Genomic DNA, 22,875 nt, shown 5'->3' with positions numbered 1-22,875 from the left:
CCACGCAGTTGCACCACATGGGACCACGCATCGAAAGGTTGCACAGCCGGCCGAAAGCGAGAGTCTCATCGTCTCGAGCTAAGGTCCTCGGCTGACGCAATCCACGTTGATATATCGACTGGCAACCGGCGTCCAAAGTCTCGCCCTCTGATTGGCTAGAGTCGTGGGTGTGCCTGGAGGCCCGTCGGCGCTCGGAATGACGTCACGACTGTTGCATCGAGCCGAGCCAGGGATCCCGACTCTCGAATTTATACAAAGGTCGCCTCGCGGCGTTGCCTGGAGTCAGAACTGGTTTTCTCCTACTCCTTAGGTCACTTTCGTCCGAACCGTTGCTTATGAATAAATAAATTTTTCGATGAAAATTAGACGTTTGATAATACATGATCGATCAGACACGAATTATGAGCAACTATTTAGCAGTCGGTCTCGTTTTTTCCACAAATTTTTTTCTCTTACTTTTGATTTTACTTTTTGACCTATATGTGTTTATTCGTAATGCGAGTTTAGTTTTCACTTGCAACGGTTTCCAAGAACGTTGCGTGAATGATTCATTGAGTGAATACTAACGATAAGTTACAGTGTCGCCCGCATTTTTCTTGGAATCGAGTATACCCATAGGCGCCGCCATGCTGCACGAAGCGGTCCGGCTTGTGCTTAAACTGCTCCTGAAATAATGTTCGAAAATTGTGCAAAAGCGAAAAATATTTCACTGTCAGGTGTAATAATGGAGTAACCGTAATGCAAACTAGTTAGACCAAGGTCCGACGGACAAGTTAGACGCATACATGTGCAAGAAACGTCCTTACTAATTAACAAACTTTCTATGGCCGACGCCAAAAGTCTACCATTCATTGATAAACATTATTCGTTATATAATGATATGAACTCCTCTCGGATTTTATTTGGGTCAGACGGGCGAGTAACCATTTAGACGATACGACAATGGATACCTATGTATATGATCTAAACGGACTTTACGGGTGCAGACGGCAGACCAGAAACTACGACCAAGTATACAATCTGTTAAAGTGAAGACCTGAGTATAAGAAAAAAGGGGGGTTGGTCAAAGACTCGGAGGTTCGTCCTCTGTCGCGTCACGAAGGACGAAGGGTCCTTGGAGCATTCGTCGGTGATGCGTCGTGGCTGACGCAACCTTTCTGCGTCGTGGGTTATTCGTTCGTTTATTCTGCACGTGTAAACGTAGAATGCATGTACGCACGGTTTACAGTATTAGTCACGTTTTTCAAGCCACACAGTCCGTTCGGGGTGGGCTGAGGTTGTAGGATAAAAACCTCAACCGGATGTAGATACGGTGTACATATTACATCGTCATTCTTGCAAACACGTGTATATTGTAATGTTAATGATAATCAGAGACTTGTAACGTACATAGCAGTATATCGAATTGATTAGACTCGCATATAAATATACCGAGCTAAACTTCCTGAAATTTTTTATCCTATCATTGGAAAAAAATAGTTCACTGGACCAGACAATTTCAGTTTTAATACATAAAGACAGCATGAAACGTATTTTTACTGCGATAACAAAGGTTTTCTAAGCCTGGCCAATTGGGCTTCCGAATGTATGACGAGTTGACCTGTGAATAAAATAAAACTTGAAAAATTCTAGCTATGCAACAAATTAATTACGAAATTCCCTGGTTCACATACTTTTTTCCGCGTATAAGTCAAGAGACGGAAAACCCCAATTACGCGTTTTGCCTTCCGCATGCGATATCAAAGTTTTTAGCTGAACGTATGCAGCGTTTCCAAGTATATATATTTTGAGTATAATAAATTTTAAATAAAAAAATAAATAAAAAAAAAATATGCCCAGAAATCATTCCGCTTATTATACGTGCGTACTTCCACGTAGCGTATAAATAATGCAAAGGATGATTCAGATTGAAATGACGCATATAATCGGAGGATAAATTTACACTGATCAAAATCTATGAAATCGTTGATCTGCAATAATCTACATCTTTTACGATTGCGTCATATTGAGCGATTTGTAAGCCTGCGAGGCAACGCGTATCCCGAATGTCTTACGCCTTGTTACATCAGCCGAATCCTGGAACGGATTTTGGGCTAACGGTAGGTAGATACACAGATATACATATATCACAGAGGCTGGATGATCGTTCGTGCTGCGAGGCGCGTGTGCTTGATTACTGCCATGACTCGAGTCACGTGCCTCTCTTCCCATAAAACCTCGGCATGCCCGCGTCTGTGGTGACGCACGTCATTTCCGCATATACGTTATCTTTCATTAAATTTTATTTCCGTTGAACTCTTAGAATGTATAATAAGATTAATTATATTTTCCTCCTTCATAAAATCGTAATCATGCGTTATACGTACAGTAATATTCATTAACGTCTCGACCTTTCGGCTAACTTGTTTCAATCTTTCGGCTAACTTGTTTTCGTCGCGAAACAAAACGCGAGTTTAATTCTATTCGAATTATGTGACAATGACTGGCGGTGCAGCCGATGTAAGAGAATGGGAATCATTGTCACATAATTCGTTTAGATATCGAAATCGCAATTTGTTTCGGACCGAAAACAAGTTAGCCAGAAGCTTAAGGTATCAACGCGTATTACTGTACATACCTATAAACGGTATTACATGCATAGGTATGTGCAATGGGCATACAAAATTAAACTCTACACTCTACACTCTACACTCGTTAAATGTATAGTATACATATATTCTACGGGTGTTACATGGGTATACCTATATACATATGCCATATAGGGCGTTCGAATATCCCGGTGGAGGTCAGGTCGAGGACGAGACGGGCGGTATCGACGAACAGCCATTCTGTATAAGCGAGGGTCGATGTCTCTTATATATAATCCGACTCCCAGAAGACTCGGATGCGTACACTGGTACCTGCATGTTTTAATAACAGAGATCGAGCATCCCCCCTCGAATAGGAATCTCACATTAAGGTATAATCTCCGCGTAGCGAAGAAACCCGTGATGCAATTTACAGGGAAGATTTCGGTGCGTCGTTATATCGCATAACGGTGTCTAATGACGAAAATCACGAGAAATAAAAAAGATACATGTACGTAACTACGAAGAAATTGTGAGGTAAAATAGCATTTATATTGATTTCTTTTTGAAATTATAAGAAAATTCTCTAGTTTTGACTTGACTATATGACGGGAATCGCGGCCGTTTTCGCGTCTGCGCTTTTCGTGCGAAAAGAGGGCTCGCCGCCACCCCCGTTTCGGGGGCGGGGGTGGCGGGCTTCGGGTTTAGCCAGGCATAGGTGGACGGCGCATAACTCGCATCGCCACGAATCGAGCTGGTCGATTCGCTTCACCCTGTGAGCGCATTTCGCGAAATACGCGAAAACCGAATTATACCTGATTGCACTCTGTTCAACGACTTGTATTGCTGCAGGTCAGTCTTTTTCCCTGAAAAGTTGCGACGTGCTTAAGTAGTTCGCTTTTGTCGTGTCACATTCGTTACACTTTCGTTGCACGCAAAAATCTTCTTTTTTTTTTTTTTCTTTAACTTTCTTGCGGTACGGATGAATTTCTGTGCTGTAGGTTACTTCTGTTATATTCATAAATGTGTTTTATTATTTTATATTTTGTAATTTACTACGTGACGCACAATAAAGGGATCGGATGATCGCTAGTCGCTAATTATCACGTGAAGAATCGATAATAAGTCGCGGAAACCGGCGCGCGGTTTTCCAACATCAATCCTTGACCTTCGGTGTACTTGAAAATCCCGCAAGCCTTGCCAAAAGGATAACAGTGAGCCGCTAATGTCCCGCCTTTCGCCAATAGCTGTAAAAATAAAAGAGGAAAAAACAAGTTATTTTCAACTCCAACGCAACGATTGTCGAAGAAAATAATAAAAGAGAGGATGTAAAATAGTTAATTGGATGTGCTTCGTTTTTCACTTTTTGCGTTTTATTCTCCATAGACTATATTTTCGACAAAATCTAAAGAATGCGTAATTCGTAAAATTTACAGAATGTGCCAACCTTTTTTCTACTATAAATGAACGAACAATATTGGAGTACCGCGACGAAAATATTTTTCAGTAGTAACGTAAGAGTGATTATTTTTTCTCTTCTTCCTTGGTCTGTAACGTCTGTAGTTATCTCTTACATAGAAGTGATTACGCGAATTCGACAAATTCGAAAATACATTATACATATAACTGTGCAATCTGCAAGAATCTGACGTCCGATATAATTATAGGTACGATATATATCACATATCGTACGGGAAACAAGTCGAATGAAAGAGGCGATAAAATCCGTCAAATATTTATTTACTATCTAATCAACTTACTCCCGCGATTTCGAGGACAGATTTACGAACCGCGATTTGTACTTGATGGTTAGTAAAAAAATCTTCTCTCTAAATTTCCTTGGAGTGAAAACTGCTCAACTCGCGTTATGGAGTGGAATATTCAATATTCAATAGCGAACTTTTACACTCCAAACGCTGGGAGTGAAAAAAATCACTCTAAATTTCACTCGATTGGATTGAATTCTAACTTCACGACATTAAGAGAGTGTCTCCTTCTTCCTTTAAAACTGATAAAAAAAAAAAAAATACTCGCGCCATACTTTTTGTAATATGTGTAACCATCCGATGGCTCGATTGTACATTGTTGATTTATTGAAAAGCGCGGTATTGGATTTGCGCGTTAACTTCGGTATGAGTGAAATGTTCGATTAGCACTGCTCCGATATAATAATTATCCGATTGTTGTATATGAGCCTTGAATTATGATATCCGTGTAACTTCCGTCTAGCTTTTACCTTATGTTATATTATTATGTATAATAATATCTTCTACAAGACGTAAGAACACCTGTCAATCATTCCGTGAAATGAAAGTGATAGAAAAATTTACTACACGCTATAAATAAATCCGTCTCCGCAGATATGAAGTCCACTTCATCGTCGCATTTTCACTAAACGATTGTATGTAATTGTGCATACAGTTTAACTAATACACGCGGATTAGCTGCAGATTAGATATCTTAGCAACGCATCGTGTGTGTACTGGCAATGAAAGAGCAAATATTATCAAAATCTTTTGAATAACTTTGGCAACATGTTTCTGCCTTTAAGTTCTGATCGAAAAATCGCCGCTTATCACTAACTCGTGAGGAATGTATATCGTACAGATCCTACGATAAAATCGTTGCCTTTAGTGATTACAACAACAATTAACTTGGCTCTGATTGTGTCGAATGTTGCGGGTTTATCGAATTGAAAATCGTTTATTAAAATCTGTAGAGTTGCGCCTCGTATCTATATCTTGCATTGCGTAAATAAAATACCTCCTCTACAATCTTACATTGATTGATAATATTTGTTGAAAACAATCAGGTTATATTATACAGTTTAATACAACTAATTGTAAGTCGAATTTCAAAAATAACTTTGTTTACTGCATTTTATTCATCCATACGAAAGAATCGACTTTGCACACTTGAATATTTTTCTTCTTTATAGCTGACGGTCGTCGACGTACAAGTATAAGGTTGTATTAAAAATGTCGGGATTAATCACTCAAAACGAAGCGAGCTAGCGTCTCGACTTTTTTTAAGCTCGAGGTCTCGATAACACTAATACGAATTAAATACCAACCGTCTCTAAATTCACTGCTGCAGCACAGATCATCCGACTGGAAGACCGCTAATTGATTTTTGCAAAAGTAATTAGTGGTTAACGATTTAATTCTCGTTCTATGTTGTATATTTACACACACGTGACGTTACAATACATGCGGCTGGAGCTATTGCGTTACATTAATCTTACACGTATAAAATTTGTAGGATGTAATAGAATCGGTTACACATTTATTCTTATAAAAAAATCTTTCAAGAAATTGCATTATAATATAAATATGCGTTAACGCAGAAGTAAATAGTGTTAGTAAAAATTTGCAAAGCTGAAACTCGTGATAAATGATCGTTCTTGGAATGTACGATACTTGCAATATAATGTGCGTAAATCCGTAATAACAGTGGCGCGGTTTGACCTCTGGTTACCCTTGACGAGTTCACACTCACTTTTATCAACGAGTACAGAAAGCAAACCGGTTCATCACCGTTAAATCTAATTATACGTGTACGCGTCGCGTGGTCTGCAAACTATTTCAAAATGTGTCTTTTATTTTTTTATGAATGTATAATATTTATATCTACGGCTCACCCGTTCGGTTGATCTTTCGAATCGGTGTACGAAACTGAGTAGAGAAAAGAAAGGAAAAACAGTGAAAACGGAACGACTCACGTATTTTGTGCATACTGATTGTTCAAGTTCATTCGTCGATTTTACGCGGGAATTTTTTTGAGCTTTGAATTGATTGATCTATTTTTACCTGCAGAATTTATTTGCCGATACGTAATAATTGCTCTAAACGTATATCGACGTATCTTATACGTGTATATTCTTCGCTTGCGAATGCGTCTCAGACTCGTCGATAATGGGTGTAAATTTTGTCACGAGTCTGCGATGTGTATTTACATATAAACACACACACACACACACACACACACACACACACACACACACACACACACACACACACACATATATATATATATATATTATATTCGCACTCATGTCAGAAACTACTTCATTAAACACACGAAGAATATTATGTTATTATCATCGTTTACTACTTGCACGCGATTTTATATTTATCACACGATATAAAATGTGGTTATTTTCCTTCGCCATGTAACGTATATTATACATATATTTCATTTTATATATTTTATCGCACGTGTAATAAACTGCAAACCGGCTAGTGGTTAATTTTTTCAATCGAAATAAAAAAAAAAATCTCTTTCCTGTTTTCAAGCAGCTCTAAATATGGAGGAGGAAAAGGTAAAGAATAATAAATCCGCCTAAGTGATATATCGTGCATAATATATTACAATATCACAAATAATCTCTATGTATAATTTTTACATAAAAAGACGATGTTTTTTATGCATATCTAACGTTGAAAAATGTTGACTAACTGCTTTTGTCTTTATCTAACATTGTCAGTCAAAAAACGTAATCGAGGAACAACCGTCGACTCCAACAGCCTTGAATCCGACAACGAAGGTAAAAATCTTTGCTCAAGCAAGAAAGTAAATGTTTACCTGAAGATAGAACAAAAAAGTTGAACAAAATCCTGTAACATAGAAAAAAAATGTATCATTTGAGAGCTCGCTGCATGTAAAATACGTAGAAAAATATTCCAACCGTTAAGTTTAATATTCATACAATTGGCGTTAAACTATAGAATATTATAATAATCCGTATACTCGGATATTAGAAGTTTTTAGAGTAGTATGTATAAAGCATGCGCCGCATCTTTTGCATGCGTGTAGAAAAATTCGAACCGTTTCAATGAATAAAACGTGTTATTCTTTTTATTCAAAGCAATACAGAGCTGGAGAAAAGGATTGGGTGAGTACAAGGTAGACGGAACGATTATTAGAATGTTTTTGGTAAATTTTATACGTGATAAAATTTATACAACTTATAAGCAACTGCAGGCGATGAGACGTTAAATATTGTTCCAATGCTAGGTCGAATTGAACCAGCTGTGTGCAACGTAACGCGAATTATACCCGTGCGGAAATTGCGACAACAAATATACTCGTGCATGTACCATATATTTGATTCGTACGGTGGTCTCTCCGTGCGTATGCGACAATGACGAAATTGCTGGTAGGACATCGCCGCTTATCTAATAAAATGATACATACCTACCCTATGATCGCGGACAAACAAGTCGAACAACATACGCTGCACGACATACTCCATTTGATGAATTGAAATTTATTAACCGAAAGTCTGGCAAGATTTGGCCATTTCCGGTTTATAAATCCGCAGACTGTAACTGGTTAATACAACGTGATTACAATATAAGAATTTTTCGACCACGGAGGAAGTGTCTGCACTGAAGAAAATTTCATTTGTTACAGTGACTGGAAAAATTCAGCAAAACAGGTATCGTTAAACAAAAGTGTTTGAATATTGTTGAAATTACGAAAAACGAGGTACGCCTAACCAGTCAGATCTGTGCTGAAAAAAAATTTGTCGGATTTTGATTAATTCAGTTATAATAAATCTTAATCCTAGTTTTGTTCGGTCTGGTTAGTCTGGTACGTGCAAGTTAGACAACTGCATCGCGTAAAATGCACACATTCGTATTTAATGTGCGGGTGTGATTTACGCCCACTATACCGTGACTTTATTGTGACAATTGAAAGACCGCGAATGGATGCAACGACGTGCATACCGATATGCAGCATCCACCAGAGCCAATAAATTGACATCGAGATCTATAAGAGGGTATCTTTGTCAACTCGGCCACTTTTTTTTTCGACCATCTCAGATCTGCCCCATAATTGGTTATATCAAAGTATTACTAAAAGGTACTCTATGTGAAATTTTTCAGATTTTTTCATTCATTATTTGAGAAGTTGCCGTTTTTTTTTCAAATGAATATATCTCGGAAACTTGAAGTAGCTGAAAAAAAATACGACTCCGTATAAAAGTTGTAGTTTTTTGTTAGCTTTCGAGAGGAATTTTTAAAAAAATTTTTACGTTCCGGTAACGCTGATTTTTTACCAAAGAAGGAAAAAATAATTTTTTTTATTCAAGATGGACTCTTTTTTGTTTTGCTGAAAAAATTACAGAGTCTTCCAATATGTGTGACAATGTCACCAAAAAAATCGCCAAAGTGGCATAGGTCAAGGTTCTAGGGTAAAAAAAATTCACATAGAGTACCTTTTAGTAATACTTTGATATAACCAATTATGCGGCAGATCTAAGATGGTCGAAAAACAAGTGGCCGAGTTGACGGAGAAACTCTCATAAATAAACCGCGTCTGTGTTCTTCTTCATTTCTGCATATGATTATCAATTCGTGTACACCCACGTATCACATGGAGATATTTAACTTTTCAGTATACCGATCAATGATGATTCATTGTTCCAGAAACGTTGTTTCCGATTTGAAAATTTACAACTTTAATCGATCTAATAATTATGTTGCGTATATTATATTCTTGGAAAAAAAAATTCGCGCATGGATCTGATTGTAATCGTTGGAAATTCGCTGACGGATTGTAATCTATCAAATCACAAAACCATCCGTGTCTGAAATAACAAACAATTAGCGAGTCTCAATGCAGTAGGTTGCGTTTTAGCTGTCAATAGATTGAAGGCACGCATATCATTATGCAACTTTAATTAGATTAATTCATCTCCGCATGAGGATTATATCCAGGGATGCTGTATATAGCGTATGTAACCCTGCACACTCGGTATATGACATGTATCATTAGCCTACGCAGTTAGTACATCCGTCCAAATTAGTCGTCCCTGGAAGAAAATTTAATTGAAATTACGCGCAGTTAAATTATCGGGTCACGTGTGTAATAAATTGAATTCGGCTGTAGAGCATCTTTTACGTTGTATTTTTACCGTATGAGGTGTTTTTTATTTTTCTATTTAAAACCTGATTCAATTATGTACACAGACCAGAATCCTTCTACCTATAAATAAAATTCAGGTTTTTATACGCGGAAAAACCGAAACGCCGCGTTTTCATCGTTCTGTGGTAAATATTTATCGGTATTGATAGTTGTACTAAAGATTTAAGGTCAGGAGTTGAGTTTTTGCAGAAAAATACGTCTAAGACGCAAATAATGCGTGAAACGCAAATGCAGGATTGCAGATAACCGCAGAACAGAAGTCAGGAGTGGTTGACCTTTGAAATACGGGTCGCGTATTATTCCCCCGTATAATTATCTCCGTACGTCGTATGTGCTCGACACGCTAAATGACGATGCACTTGACCAACGCTCGGTACACAAGCTTATCGTGGATTTTGTTTAAACTTTAGTCCGTCGGTTTCACGAAATACGCATGTTTTTATACCCTGTATCTTCGGAAAATATCACTGAATAACGACACTAAAGGAAACCGTGTCTTCAGATTTTTCAAGAAGAATCCGAGCGATTTTTACCAATTTCAATTTTTCAAATTTATAAAGCTCTGATAGTCAAGGATCGATACTTCTACATCAGATATTCATTGCTATATGGCATACAGTCGCACGTTGAATAATTATTTCATTTTCACCTATAAATAATGCACACTAATGAAAATACCAAGATTAAATCAGCCGTTTAGAATGTCTTTCAATGTTTTTTATTTCAAATCAATTCAAAATCTTAAAAAATCTAGTAGATTTCGTGAGATTTCATGCTGAAGTGATTTATTTTGACTGTAACATTATTTTCTATAGAATACTCCTAACGATGAGAGATTTTATTTCATCACCGCGTTGGTAATGTTGCGTAAATATTTTCTTGACATTCGACTACAATATCTATTCTGATCAACAATTAAGATCAAATATTGCGTTAACCGTAGAATTAAAAAAAAAAAAAGGATGACACGAATTAACTCTTCGCTTCTCTCCTTGAAAAATACATAGAAGGCAAAGAATCACAGAAAACAGTGTAAAAATCAACGTTATCGCAATTTCGATTAGAAAATTTGAGTTTCGCATGTCGCGCCGACCGCCAAAGATACAATATCTGCTTAGCAACAACGAGATACTCTTTGCAGGCTGATTATCGTAGCGTCTGTCCATCGATACTCTGAAAACAACCTCGAGGGCGTAAAACTGAACCTTATACAGCTCGTATTACCTCGGTACAGCAACTATAATACACGCGATATTATTTACTTTGCAATAATACTTATTCTTGCAAATTGTGTGAATAAAGTCTGTTTTGTATGTACACAGTTAGCGGCTGCGAATAACTTTCATGCGGTCGAACCGATTGATACCTGCATGCGTGTAATCGCAACCAGAAAAAAATGCTCCTTATGGATAACTGCTTGGTATTAATTAACCGATATACATTTCGTTACAACTAGCTCGTGTGATATATCCGATTATAACCTTGCGCGCGGTCTAGATTTTTATTACATGATGTGAAACATGTCGCCGCGTTTTGTCCTTTCACTAGTTCATTTAAATATTTGTTAATCCATTCCCACAATTGTTTCACCTCAATTATACACTCTGTAATTACTTACATGTATGTCAAAAACAAACGTATACATGCACGGTATACATTGAGGTGTTTGGAGAAAAAAAAATCTAACTTACCTAAATCTACTCCTTAAAAATTTATTTAAAGTCTTTGAATAAATTTTGATCTAGTGAATTTATTAGAAAATAAGTAAAATAAATAATCGAATGCTCCGAAAAAAGGTCTCTAGTCGTTTTATGATAAATATACTCTTTCAAAAGTTATTCAAAATCTTGTTTGAATTGAGAGCGTTCAATTCTCTACAAAAATATGTATGTGAATTTTCTGTACGTCGCATCGTTAGCCAGTTACAATAATGAGACGGAGCAACAACCATTTTGTCCGTGTTATTCTTGAGGAAAATAAAAAAGTGCGATGCGCAACGTCTTAATGTTAATATTAAGAGCTCAAATTTTAACATGCGTCTTTTTATACCTAAATGAAACTTTCGAACCTGTTTGGAGGTTGAACAGAAATTATTTTTTTTCTTTAAACACCCTAGTCTACGTGCATAAAATACAATTTAAACCAGTCACTCTACGCAGACTAAATTCTCTAGGCCAGTCGTTCGTCACAAAAATGTCCATCGTATTTTTAAACCAGGTACGTCCGACCTTCGCCGTGGTTTTCAGACTCGAAACGATGTTCAAAAATATATAATAATGAAGAATTGCCTTCGTAATTTACTTGAGAAGAGCGTGAGATATTAGAAAATTCAATCTCGAGTAAGATTCGTATTTTATAAGCTTTGATTATTCTTCCATGAGCCAATAACGAGACGAAATAACTTGCAGCGCATTTTCGATTTCGGATAATTTTCCTCTAATACACGCATTGAAAATACCGAAATGGATATTTACTTGGCGTTTAGTGCAACATCTGTAATATTCGATTATAAATTTATATTCAGTCACCGCGCATCAGCAGCAGCAAACACATTAGATAATTGACAGGGGTCACCCAATGACCCGTTTGCTACAATTATCAGTAGTTTAACGTTCTCGTAAAAGTTTACGGCAAGTTCATTTTGTCCGCTACACATATGCATATTGTGTGGATCTTTCGTACTCATGTTATTTAATTAACTGTGATCGTATGACGAGTGTTTGTCGGAGTCCCAGTTACTCTTGTTTTCAGTATCAATTGTCCCCCGACGTTTGTAACCCGTTGAACCTTACACCTCCGCCTAATTGCTCGAATTTTCTCTTTCTCCTCTTCACTAGCTGATGCACGAATATTATCACAACCGCGAATAGAAAAGTTCACGTGTATAATAAACACATCTTTTTTTTTGTTATTTTGTTCTGTTTTTATGTTCGAATAGAACCAGCCGCAGTTTTACAATTTATTTTTTAGCCAAGTGCTTGTAAAGATATTGTTTAAAAAAAATTGACAACCCATAATACCGAGAAACGTTCCGTCTGACCTCTGGTTTTCATCACTTGTAACTTTTTTATAGTTGTATAATAACTCAATAGTTATATATATGTCGCGATGTCTATAATACCAAATACTTTGGAGCAAAATTAGACTTTGTATTGAGTATAAAATTATTCTAGTCACTGTATAGTGACTACCGTTAATTATACTCACTTTTTTCACCTATAAATTACAACAGACAAATTGCTCAGAGTGTGCAGAAACATTCAACCACACTGCAGGGTTGCCATAAAAATTATGTACACACATACTCATGTGCCTGTGTATGTAATAATTATTACGCAGCGTGACGTAACGCCGCGCAAATATGCTACGTCAGCATTGTATTTATCGTAATTTTTATTTTCACCAGGTTTTTTGCAAGTAAAACTTTCTTATAGTGAAAATTAGTCGGGCTGTTGAAAAAAAAAAAAAGAAATACACGGATAGTTTTTGCATAAAAAACTTAACGATCCATAATATCGAATATACCGTAAAATGCGTGAAACTGACGAAATTCGAATACGTTTCTTCTGAAGTACGAATCAATGGAAAATAACCTATAATTATCGCTTTCGGAATGATATTGTTATCGTCCGAACGTCTAGTTTTGAAGGAAAAAAAAAAAAAAATGATAAATCTTGCGCAAGTGATATTGGCTGCAATCCAAATTAACTGTGCATGGCGTAACGTAAACAGTGGGTGGTGCTGTTCGAGTCTGCCGGTCTTTCTCGAACGATAACCCCGTGGCAACCCGTGGTCAACATAAAAAAATCGCACGGCGCCATTTGGGTAATATTGCGATAACCGAGTATAGAAACGAGACAGATTGTAACGAGACTGGAAATGTTGTTTGAAAAAGCAATTGATCGTAATATCGGTAAAATCTATCACACGTTTTCATACAATCTGAAATATCCTCAAAGACAAACTCGATATTATATATTATACATATCGTAATATACGAGGATTTGAAATATTTAACGCGCGATTAATTAAACATTTTGCGCTAAGATCCGACCGGCTGATAAATCGTAGCTGTATTTTCAAGCGCGCGGAAATGCCAAGGCGTACGTACATACGTACGTATTGTACACGTATGCAACATTCATATCGAACATCAGGTAGCTATTTTGAACTTTGCCCGTGTGATGCGATGTGGCGGCGGTGGCTTAAATGTTCACACATGCGTGTATACGCAACAGCGCAATGTATTATAATGTCTGAATAATGACGACGACGATGATCGTTGTTATAAAATATACCCATACCCGTCTCTCAATAATACCTAACAACTTATAATTCGTCTTAGAATAATATACCCATTATATAATTCATCGACATCCCGTCGTGTAATATAATATATCTGTTTCGTCTATGTATATATATATATATAAATACACGCGTTAACAATGCGTAGTAGCTGCACTATCTCTCGAGAGACAAAATTTTCGATTCATCGTCAACCGATCAACAGCTTTATAGGTATAACGATTCTACCCACACCCATATCCAAAACGAAAATTTCGTTTATTACAGACATTGGCCATATCTGAGAGGAGCGAGTGTGTGTGCATGTGTGCGCGCACGCCTTGTGCAAACACTCCGATATTCGTTTGAGGATGCTCGTGCTTGCGTGTCTGTAGGTATATACATGCAACGAAAGGTGAGGAGGAGGGAGGTAGCGAAGGTGGGAGGGAAGATTCACGGAGCCGAAGTGTATATGTGCGCTTTTTACGTACAATCAGGTATATACAAGTTTGCGCACTCATGTGCACGGTCATAATTACACTGAGTAGCTACCGTGCTCAGTCTGTATCGGTATTACAGAGCCGGTCCGTTGATAACGTAGTTGCTTTTTTCTCCCCAACCGGAGTTTCAGCCGCATGCTTCAGGGGGTATATTATACGTACCGATCCGCAGATCCACCGGTCCGCGTCAGTTGCAGCGGTTGCAGCAGAGAATCCGTCGTCTGTTTTCACGCGTCTCGATCACACGCGATCCAGCAACACCTGAAAAACGATCGATCAATTTTATCCGTGCGTTAACACCGTCGCGGTAGATCGACGATACTTGCTTCCGTAATTTTTAGTGCCAATGTGAAACGGTCTCAGGTTTTTTACGTTCGTTCTGTATAATTTAGTGCACGTACGAAAGCGAGAAGAATACGAAGATATTATATCGAGAAGCTGCAGACTCGTCGATTATTTTTTCGTCAAACGTATCTGACCAACTTTTACTCTGATTCTGACTCTTTGAGAAGCTACGCGAACATTTGGACACTATTCAAACCATGCCTCTGAGAAATCCGCAGGTAACGTCTCAAATTATAAGCACTTATATTTCACGTTACATTTGTAACATACTGAGGTTGAAATTAATAACGTTTGTGTGACGATTAATATTTTAATGGTTTAATGATCAATTGAATTTTTGCAAAACAATATTCCGCTTTATTACTTAGTCTTATACGGTTTATCGCACAATGTTCCATAACAACGATTTTATTTCGCAACCATGCATCGTCGCCAATTTCAACCTCTTTTCATTTCATTTTTCAACACTACGAGGCAGGGAAAGAAGCGACGTACGGAAGCTTCGCGTATAACAATCACACGCTAAATTTTCAAATCAGAACTAACTTGCAACGGAGCATTGACCGGCGTAGAGAAGTCAAGGAATGCTGCGTATAATACAATAATTCGCTATCGTACACATGAGTGCAGAATTATCTCTGGCAGACAAAGCGTGGGCTAAAGTGCAGAGCAGAGCCCAGAACGAATCTCGTTTCCCATTTTATACCATTATACATATACATATACAGATATACACATCAATTCGCTCCGTGAGCGTTCGCTTGATCATATTTCCTTCCAAATTTATCGAATGACTGACGATATTGTTGTTATTATCTTTGCATATTTTTTTCCTCATCCATTTTCTTTGTCAACTTGTGCTTTATTTTTTCTTCAAACTTTGCAAGTGTATACCTTATAACTCCCATAATAACGTATAGGCATACATTAGTGTTATATGTACGCCTATATCTTTGCGATGCGTGTGCGGGCCAACTGTACCTTTTGTTTATAAGAGCGCTCGGTTATTGAATATCAGCGAGGTCATTCTACATGTAACTATGTTATATTACATGTACATACACAACATATCAAACTCTTTGCAGGCTGCAAATTTTGAAAATTCATTCCTCTCCTAAATAATAATCTTAATGATGTTGATGTTTATCATAAAGGTCACTTTTCAATCTTGTATGTACAGAAATAATTATTTTTTACACATGAAAAGTACGGTGAAACGAAGAAAAAAACTTCAAATTCGATTTCGCTACGCGTTGTATTATGCATACAGCAAATAAGTACGTGATGTCTCTTTTTCGACATACTATAATCATGCATAATATCGTCTAGACGCTATTGTAAGTTCACGGCCGTTACAAGTGATTGGATTTCGGTGCCGCTCTCTGCTGCAGTTTATAATGATCTTTGAATGTCGTCCTGAGCCGACGGTTTATAGGAATTGCAACATAATAAGTCTTGACTTTTATACATCGGCAGTTAGCTACAGCGACAAACGTATAATAGAACGTAAAAATCCATCGAAAGATGTGAAGGAATTAATGAACGTTAACGCGTGACGTGGCGGAAATTCAAATTTCCTGGGTAATGATTATTCGACTCTCGAGTCGTATACTTTATACATGTATAGTTATACATATATGTACAGGCACGAAGTTTGAAGTTTGAAGAACCTCAAACTGACAAATAGCTGAACCGCTGAAACGTCGGAATATTCTCAAATTATATTTCATATCGTTGTTTTTTATACACGTTTTACTTTTCTCAGCTAACATAGACGAAGGCCTCGTATATAGATATCGAATTGAAATGCAGAATAGCCGATGTAAAGGTCTCCACCTCGTGAATGACGCGCGCAAACTCGTCAAGAGTTTGAATTTTAAATTCATACGACATGTGTCATGAACATATTCATACGGAGAGTTCTTCTTGAAACGACCTGCTCGTAGCGCGCGCAATTCTCCTTGCTTAATTTTGATTGGCCGACATCCATTCTCCCAGCCTGAAGCAAACCTTTTCCGACAAGAACAAATTCCCTAGAATCGACAGGTTAACAAGTGACAGTCAACCGTAATCCTTGGTGCATTAACAATGGCCGGCTCACTATTTTCTAGAATAGTGTAAAATTTTTACGAAGGTGGCTATGCTTATAAACTAGACAAGTTCCAAGGTTGCAGTTGTCGGGCAAGTCCATTCTAGAAAAACTCACGGTATATATGTATATTGTATACGTAATGCAGCTTGTACGAAACGCTGAACGTGTCCTACGCAACATATTTGAATAAACGCTCGACCGCTGATTTCCGGTTTATTATAGAGTTTGTAGTAATGAGAGAAAAGTTGATTAGATCTTTATTGGTAAATTTCAGCCTTTGTACAGCTGCAATCGAGGCGATAAGAAAATGATTTTATCCTTCTGGGGTGTACAAACTTTATAAGGGTAAAACAGTATAAGAGAGATGAAAAACACGTTTTTATCATTAATTCGGAGAGTTTTTCGCATAGCGGACAGATTTCTTTTACATGCACAAGTGCGTACCGTCCATGGACTAAAGTACAGCATTTACGTCATCGTCTAACACAAATATATACTAAGTTTGATTTATCAAATTGTATAATTATCTTTAACACGGTAATGTTTAAATCGATATCGTTAATCAAAAACGATCGAATTTTGTACATAGAAATATAGTAGAATATTAACATGATTGTAGCTAACAAATCGTGATAATAATTTTCTCGTTTTCATCTAATTCGAGTAAAATGATGTAAGTTACGTAGAAACAAGAATAATTAATTCACTGAATTATAATCGTTTACAGTTATATACAATAAAGTATTCATTTGAAAAGAACGTATTTACTTAACACGAATTATAATGGGAAAGTTTTTTCCCTCTGGAAATTTACGCGCATGTAGGAAAGTGTAAACATAACCTATATTATACATATATTTATTTTCTCTATTGTATACATCTAACAAACTTTGTACGGTGGTAAATCCCGTTAGTAACAACGAACGTTCAACGACGTCGCGATCCTTCTTTCTCCAAAGCCACAACATGCCTACGTGCAGCCAGACGTGTATACAGCTGTTATGTGGTATTATTTAAAATACGTGTACGGTGCACTACATCTATCTACGTCGCGTCGCCGTGACGAGCCTTTCCCATTCGACCAATAGCTGCGAAGTATGACGAAGCGGTAGACGCAGCAAGTATTTCGCGATCGATATGCTAACTCACCTTTTGTTACCGACACACACAGCATAATCCGCCCTGTATAATATAATATTTTGTCCCCAATCCCCCCACCAGAATCCTTCTTGCCGATTCGTACAGGTGGGGATAATCGATCTTAAAGAATTTTTAAATTCTCAATACCGGAGCAAAAAAATTGAAATGTATGTACGTATCTTGACCTTTCTATAATTTGACCTTACTGTACATAATGACTTTTATATACTTCAAAGTTCTTGTATATTTCAAATTTCTGTCAAATATATTTCACCGTCTTTGAAAATTCGATATTGAGATATTTATATTTTCTGATCTTTCTACATTGTTATCAATTTTTTACCATCCAATAATCTGCATCTTTTTTACCGACACTTTGGCGCATAAATACATATTCGAAAAACATTGAGTAACTAAAAACGAGAAGAGCAAATTCGTTTTTACGAATAATCGATAATCAGTTCGTCGATTTGTGTATAACAAATTGGAAAAAAATAAATCATGAACAGTATTAATACAAATCAGCGTATCGACACATGTGTCCCTCAGGTTGAAAAATTATTATATAAACTATCAGATAAATTGATGTCATTGCCTAGTAATTTGCTAAATTTTACTCAATGTCCTTTATGAGGATATATTTGGTAACGAACGATGACGATGTAAATATTTTAACGACGAAAGTGCGCAACCCTGCGCAAACACCGCACATGAAACACGCCTATTATACATACGCCTATCCGTATGTACATACGTATATTGTACATATGACAAGGCAGCAGCGGCGCCACGTGCGCAAATATGCGGAAGAGAGATAATCTAATTTCGACGAATTTATCGCTAGCAAATAATGATCCTTCGATACCTCGGCGGCGGTGTTCGTTTATACATGAAATGAATCAACCGGGATTTCACGTTCTTTTATATCATTTACACACGTAGATAGGGAAAAAACGTGCAAATCGCATCACGCATAGATTGTGTAGGTTTAATATTCCATCCAGCGTTTCGTCACGGGTATAATTGCCGCAAACGCATGCGCTGAACGCGTTGGAGTATATTCTCGTCGAAGTGAACCTAGTCACTTTATGAGCAGCAATAACTTCTTTCCGAGGTCGCAGACGCGCCTTCACGACGCGAAAGTGTGTCGCCGAGCTCTGATTGGTTGCCGCGGAGGTATGGCGCGCGCTGCTTCACGCCGATTGGCTCAACTCGACGAGCCTCCACGCGTCAGCAGCTGTGCCGTTGCTCTGCTGTTACGATGACGCGGCAGCCGTCGCGTCGCGCGGAATGTCGCCGCATGAGACGACCGGCGCTCCCCCTCGACGACGGTTTTTTTCTTTCCTTTTTTGTTTGCATTAGCTTTTTGCTTTTATTCCACCTCTCCTTCTTTCTCGGTTTTACCTTTTTCCTTCTCTCTTTCTCTCTTTCTCTCTCTCTCTCTCTCTCTCTCTCTCTCTCTCTCTCTCTCTCTCTCTCTCTCTCTCTCTCTCTCTCTCTCTCTCTCTCTCTCGCTCTCTCTCTCTCTCTCTCTCTCTCTCTCTCTCTCTCTCTCTCTCTCTCTCTCTCTCTCTCTTTCTCTTTCTCCCCGTCATTGCGTCTGGTCTAATCGGGGTCCGACCGAGGTCTGGAAACTACGATTCGCGTTAACTCGGGCCCTCGTCCTCTGTCGGTGCTTAGAGGTCGCGAACCAAACCTTTACAATATTTACTCATTGATACTGACAACCGATAACTGATGTGCATCGATTTAATTGAAGGTCGGGATCGAAAATTTCAAATAATTAAGTTAACAGAGTCAAATTCTTGTGATTCGATTTTTTTTTTTTCTTCAAACTGAATTTCAAACTCCGTGTACGGTTTTTCCGCCATTTTAATAAAACGGGCAAGCACACTCGATTCATATATTAATTAGCTTAATGTACAACATTTGTGAGACAGAGGTTTTTTTATCCTCAGATTGTAAGTTGATAAAAAATAATCTAATGTGTGAAATTATATTGTTATAGTATTTCGACGAGATGACAAAGTTCGGATTCGGCCAAGAAATACGTAACCATCGCCCTTATCCAAAATCTAACTTTTGTTTTCGTTAGTTAGTAATTGGCAGCAGTAAAAATTTTTTGATAAAATAATTATAGGTCAATGGGACTTACTCCGATGTTGTTCAAATAATCAGTTGCTTAGAATTGAAATTGAGTGTATTAAAATTATATAATAATACCGTACACGCGTAACTTTGACATTATACCCTATATAATTTTACATTGCAATGACAAACAAGTTCTCGACACTATTATTATATACATTGTAATATACTTAACATTAATCGTTATACGTGCAATATAATACGCTTAATTATCAGTCAATCTGCAACGTTTATATCGTCGTAGGTGCAGACAGGTTACCGTTCTATTGCTCTGTCGCAATAAACTAACAACATTTTGAAACACTATACCTGTACTGCACGGGTTGTACCCCGTTCACCAAACAAGGTGCGCACCGCATTCCACGGACAATTAAATCGGCACACTTATATCTGATAACCTGATTTTTTCAGATAGCTCGCCTCCGTCGTCACCGCAAATATATTCAATCCCGCTATTAACGTGCACACAAGCCTATCTCTTGTAGGTCGACAATCTTCAATCTGTAAAAGTTCCTTCAATCTGTGCTATGCTGCAGGTTTAATTTCCACAAATGAGATCATAATTAGCATATTGTTGTCGATTACAATAATAGTTTTCCAAACTCTATGGTCCACGACGTCGTTATATCGACGGTTAAATCTGTCGTTCTTCTTTACTTAGAAAAAACCAATTTTTATAGCGCGAAAATAAAGTTAAAATAAAGAAAAGTAAGGAAAACGATTCGTCAAAGTAGTAACGAATTTCATATTATCACAATACTTTTGAGCGCTGCTGTATATGATAATATACATATAAGTTATGAGTATAAGTATACGCTCCGGCAAAAGTTTGTATAGGATGCAGATGCAACACAGGAAAATATTAAAACGTAAACTAAAGGTTAGAGAAACCTCGTAGTTCGAACAATTGTCGTAAAATATATCGATTATGTCACAGATCTCGATGACGTTACCCCGAAAGTATTATAATAACATTTATTTACGGTTTAGTTTCTTCATTCAAGCCGCGAGGTTCATTATATTTCCCTTGAATAAATTCACCCGAAAAAAATTCCCTTCCTAAATATACGCTTATTAATGTCGGTACCGTTATTTATACATTTATTTGGGGACATTTTGTCCGGGGTGATTTTGTCCTCGAGATTTTATCCGGAGAGAACTCGTTGCAGGGGGATTCTGGACGGTCACCGAATCATTGATAAAATAATTATTCTACGCGGCGTGAACCGAGTCACTGGATTAATTGAATCTGGAAGTCTGAAAAGTGCAAATCACGTTAATACGAGCGCTAGCCGGGCGTGTATAAAATACGGCAAAGACGTCAGACAACGCGGCGTAATCTTCGGTGTGTTTCAATTTACCGACGTTGATATGCCGAATAATTGCCCGTACGAATTAACAAGCAAAATTTAACCTTGCTTCGTCTTTGTGCCATTTTGGCAAACACGTTTTATTTATCTATCTCGTGACATCTATGCGCGTCTCGTATCCGTCGGTATTACAGACACGGGCATAGGTTTTATTCAACTATCGCATATACAATAACCAAAGTATCAAATTTTGCTTAGATCCCGATTATAAATACGCGTATATAAGGTACGATAAAATTAATCCTACGGAGCGACGTTGCTCTCCATGCATGCACTCTTGCACTAATTGCTGAGTTGAGCTAAAATCTGAATTTCTGCACTCTTTAGGCGCGATTTGACGTTTCCCGTTTCCATTTTTATAAGACATCGCGTGCGAAATTTCCACCAAACACTTCCCGACGCATTGAGTTTAAGAATTGTATTTATAGAATATTAAAATAGCCCAACCGACGAAAGACACAAGAAACGATCTTTCGAATTCAATTTCGCGGAAACATTTTGCGCCGAATTAAACGAACTTTGTCGTCCTTCGTCAATGCGCGTGACGTTCGAATCGAAGCTGTTGTTATCAGGCGCGCGTCCTGCGACCTTGTAAAAAAGCAAACAACTTCGCCTACTACTCTAATATAATTCGGCTATCGATCCTTCATCTTTTATTTTTATCTCGTAATTGACACACATGAAGGGTGCCTTGACGCACATACATATTTATTACGGTATACCGACTTATCAGCATGCATATAATTATCGTTGAAGCTTGTATCACGGAAAAATCAAGTGGTTCGCCACTCGTTGCGTAGGATTTTCCACCGCGTCTAAGGTAATCTTATTATTATACCTACCTACACGTGGATCTGCGTACGTGGCGGTATTACCCAGTCGTTAACCGTTGCACTTTATCGAGCTGCTGCATAACTCGGTGTGTCTAGACTTCGCGGTGTTAACCCGTTAAGCCTTTGCGAGCACTGGGTTTTAAAAACTCACGTACGTCGTCGTTCGGAGTGGAGGAAGGTGTGCGTTGGGTGTGCAATGGAAACTGCGACTGCGATTGGACCAGGCGTAAGTTTCTCTTTCAGATATAAAGGATCGCCGGCGACGAGCCTCCCGTCAGTCCAACTCTGAAACACGTGGCGGCAACGCGTATTTCGTCTTCGCACACACGTTTCGTAACCAGAATCGCGCGTTTTTATACAGTTTCGCTGTACGTACACATCGCGTGTCCTACAACCGTACAACACTCCGTACAAACAAACCATTGAATCGACAGGTCGATTTTGGAAAACTTTTAGTTGTACGACTAAGAAATAAATCGCGTGAGACATTTCGAGTGAATTGAAGAAGGAGAATAAGGAAGAAAACAAAACTCCGCGATTTTATAGTCCCCTGCTGCCACGCAGGACAAAATATAATACACTTGACATTCGCAGTTTACTCTGCACTGTTTTCTCAACGTTTGACGAGAAATGCCGTTCATTAAAAGATCGGTAAGTAATTTT

General features: G+C 37.8%; 2 protein-coding genes across 5 annotated transcripts in view; one reads left to right on the top strand and one right to left on the bottom strand.

Moving 5' to 3' along the window:
- LOC124302903 (uncharacterized) overlaps positions 1 to 22,875 on the bottom strand; it is a 592,781-nt gene that overhangs the window by 539,426 nt on the left and 30,480 nt on the right. The window lies entirely within an intron of this gene.
- LOC124302766 (solute carrier family 2, facilitated glucose transporter member 4-like) overlaps positions 1 to 22,875 on the top strand; it is a 34,883-nt gene that overhangs the window by 6,144 nt on the left and 5,864 nt on the right. Inside the window, exons 1-4 of one of the 4 annotated variants that reach the window (XM_046759294.1) lie at positions 3,285 to 3,419; positions 6,866 to 6,888; positions 7,054 to 7,113; positions 7,435 to 7,461. The exons of 1 other annotated variant lie outside the window; for it this stretch is intronic. In XM_046759294.1, coding sequence (XP_046615250.1) covers positions 6,874 to 6,888; positions 7,054 to 7,113; positions 7,435 to 7,461 — 102 coding nt within the window. In that variant the 5' untranslated portion in view covers positions 3,285 to 3,419; positions 6,866 to 6,873. Of the gene's footprint in view, positions 1 to 3,284; positions 3,420 to 6,865; positions 6,889 to 7,053; positions 7,114 to 7,434; positions 7,462 to 14,476; positions 14,848 to 22,481; positions 22,864 to 22,875 lie in introns of those variants that run through there. 2 more of the 4 variants (XM_046759295.1, XM_046759296.1) reach the window with 2 other exon arrangements.

Source organism: Neodiprion virginianus, chromosome 4 (genome assembly GCF_021901495.1).
Source record: "Neodiprion virginianus isolate iyNeoVirg1 chromosome 4, iyNeoVirg1.1, whole genome shotgun sequence".
Classification (NCBI taxonomy): Eukaryota; Metazoa; Arthropoda; class Insecta; order Hymenoptera; family Diprionidae; genus Neodiprion; species Neodiprion virginianus.
This window is presented reverse-complemented; position numbering and strand designations above follow the sequence as displayed.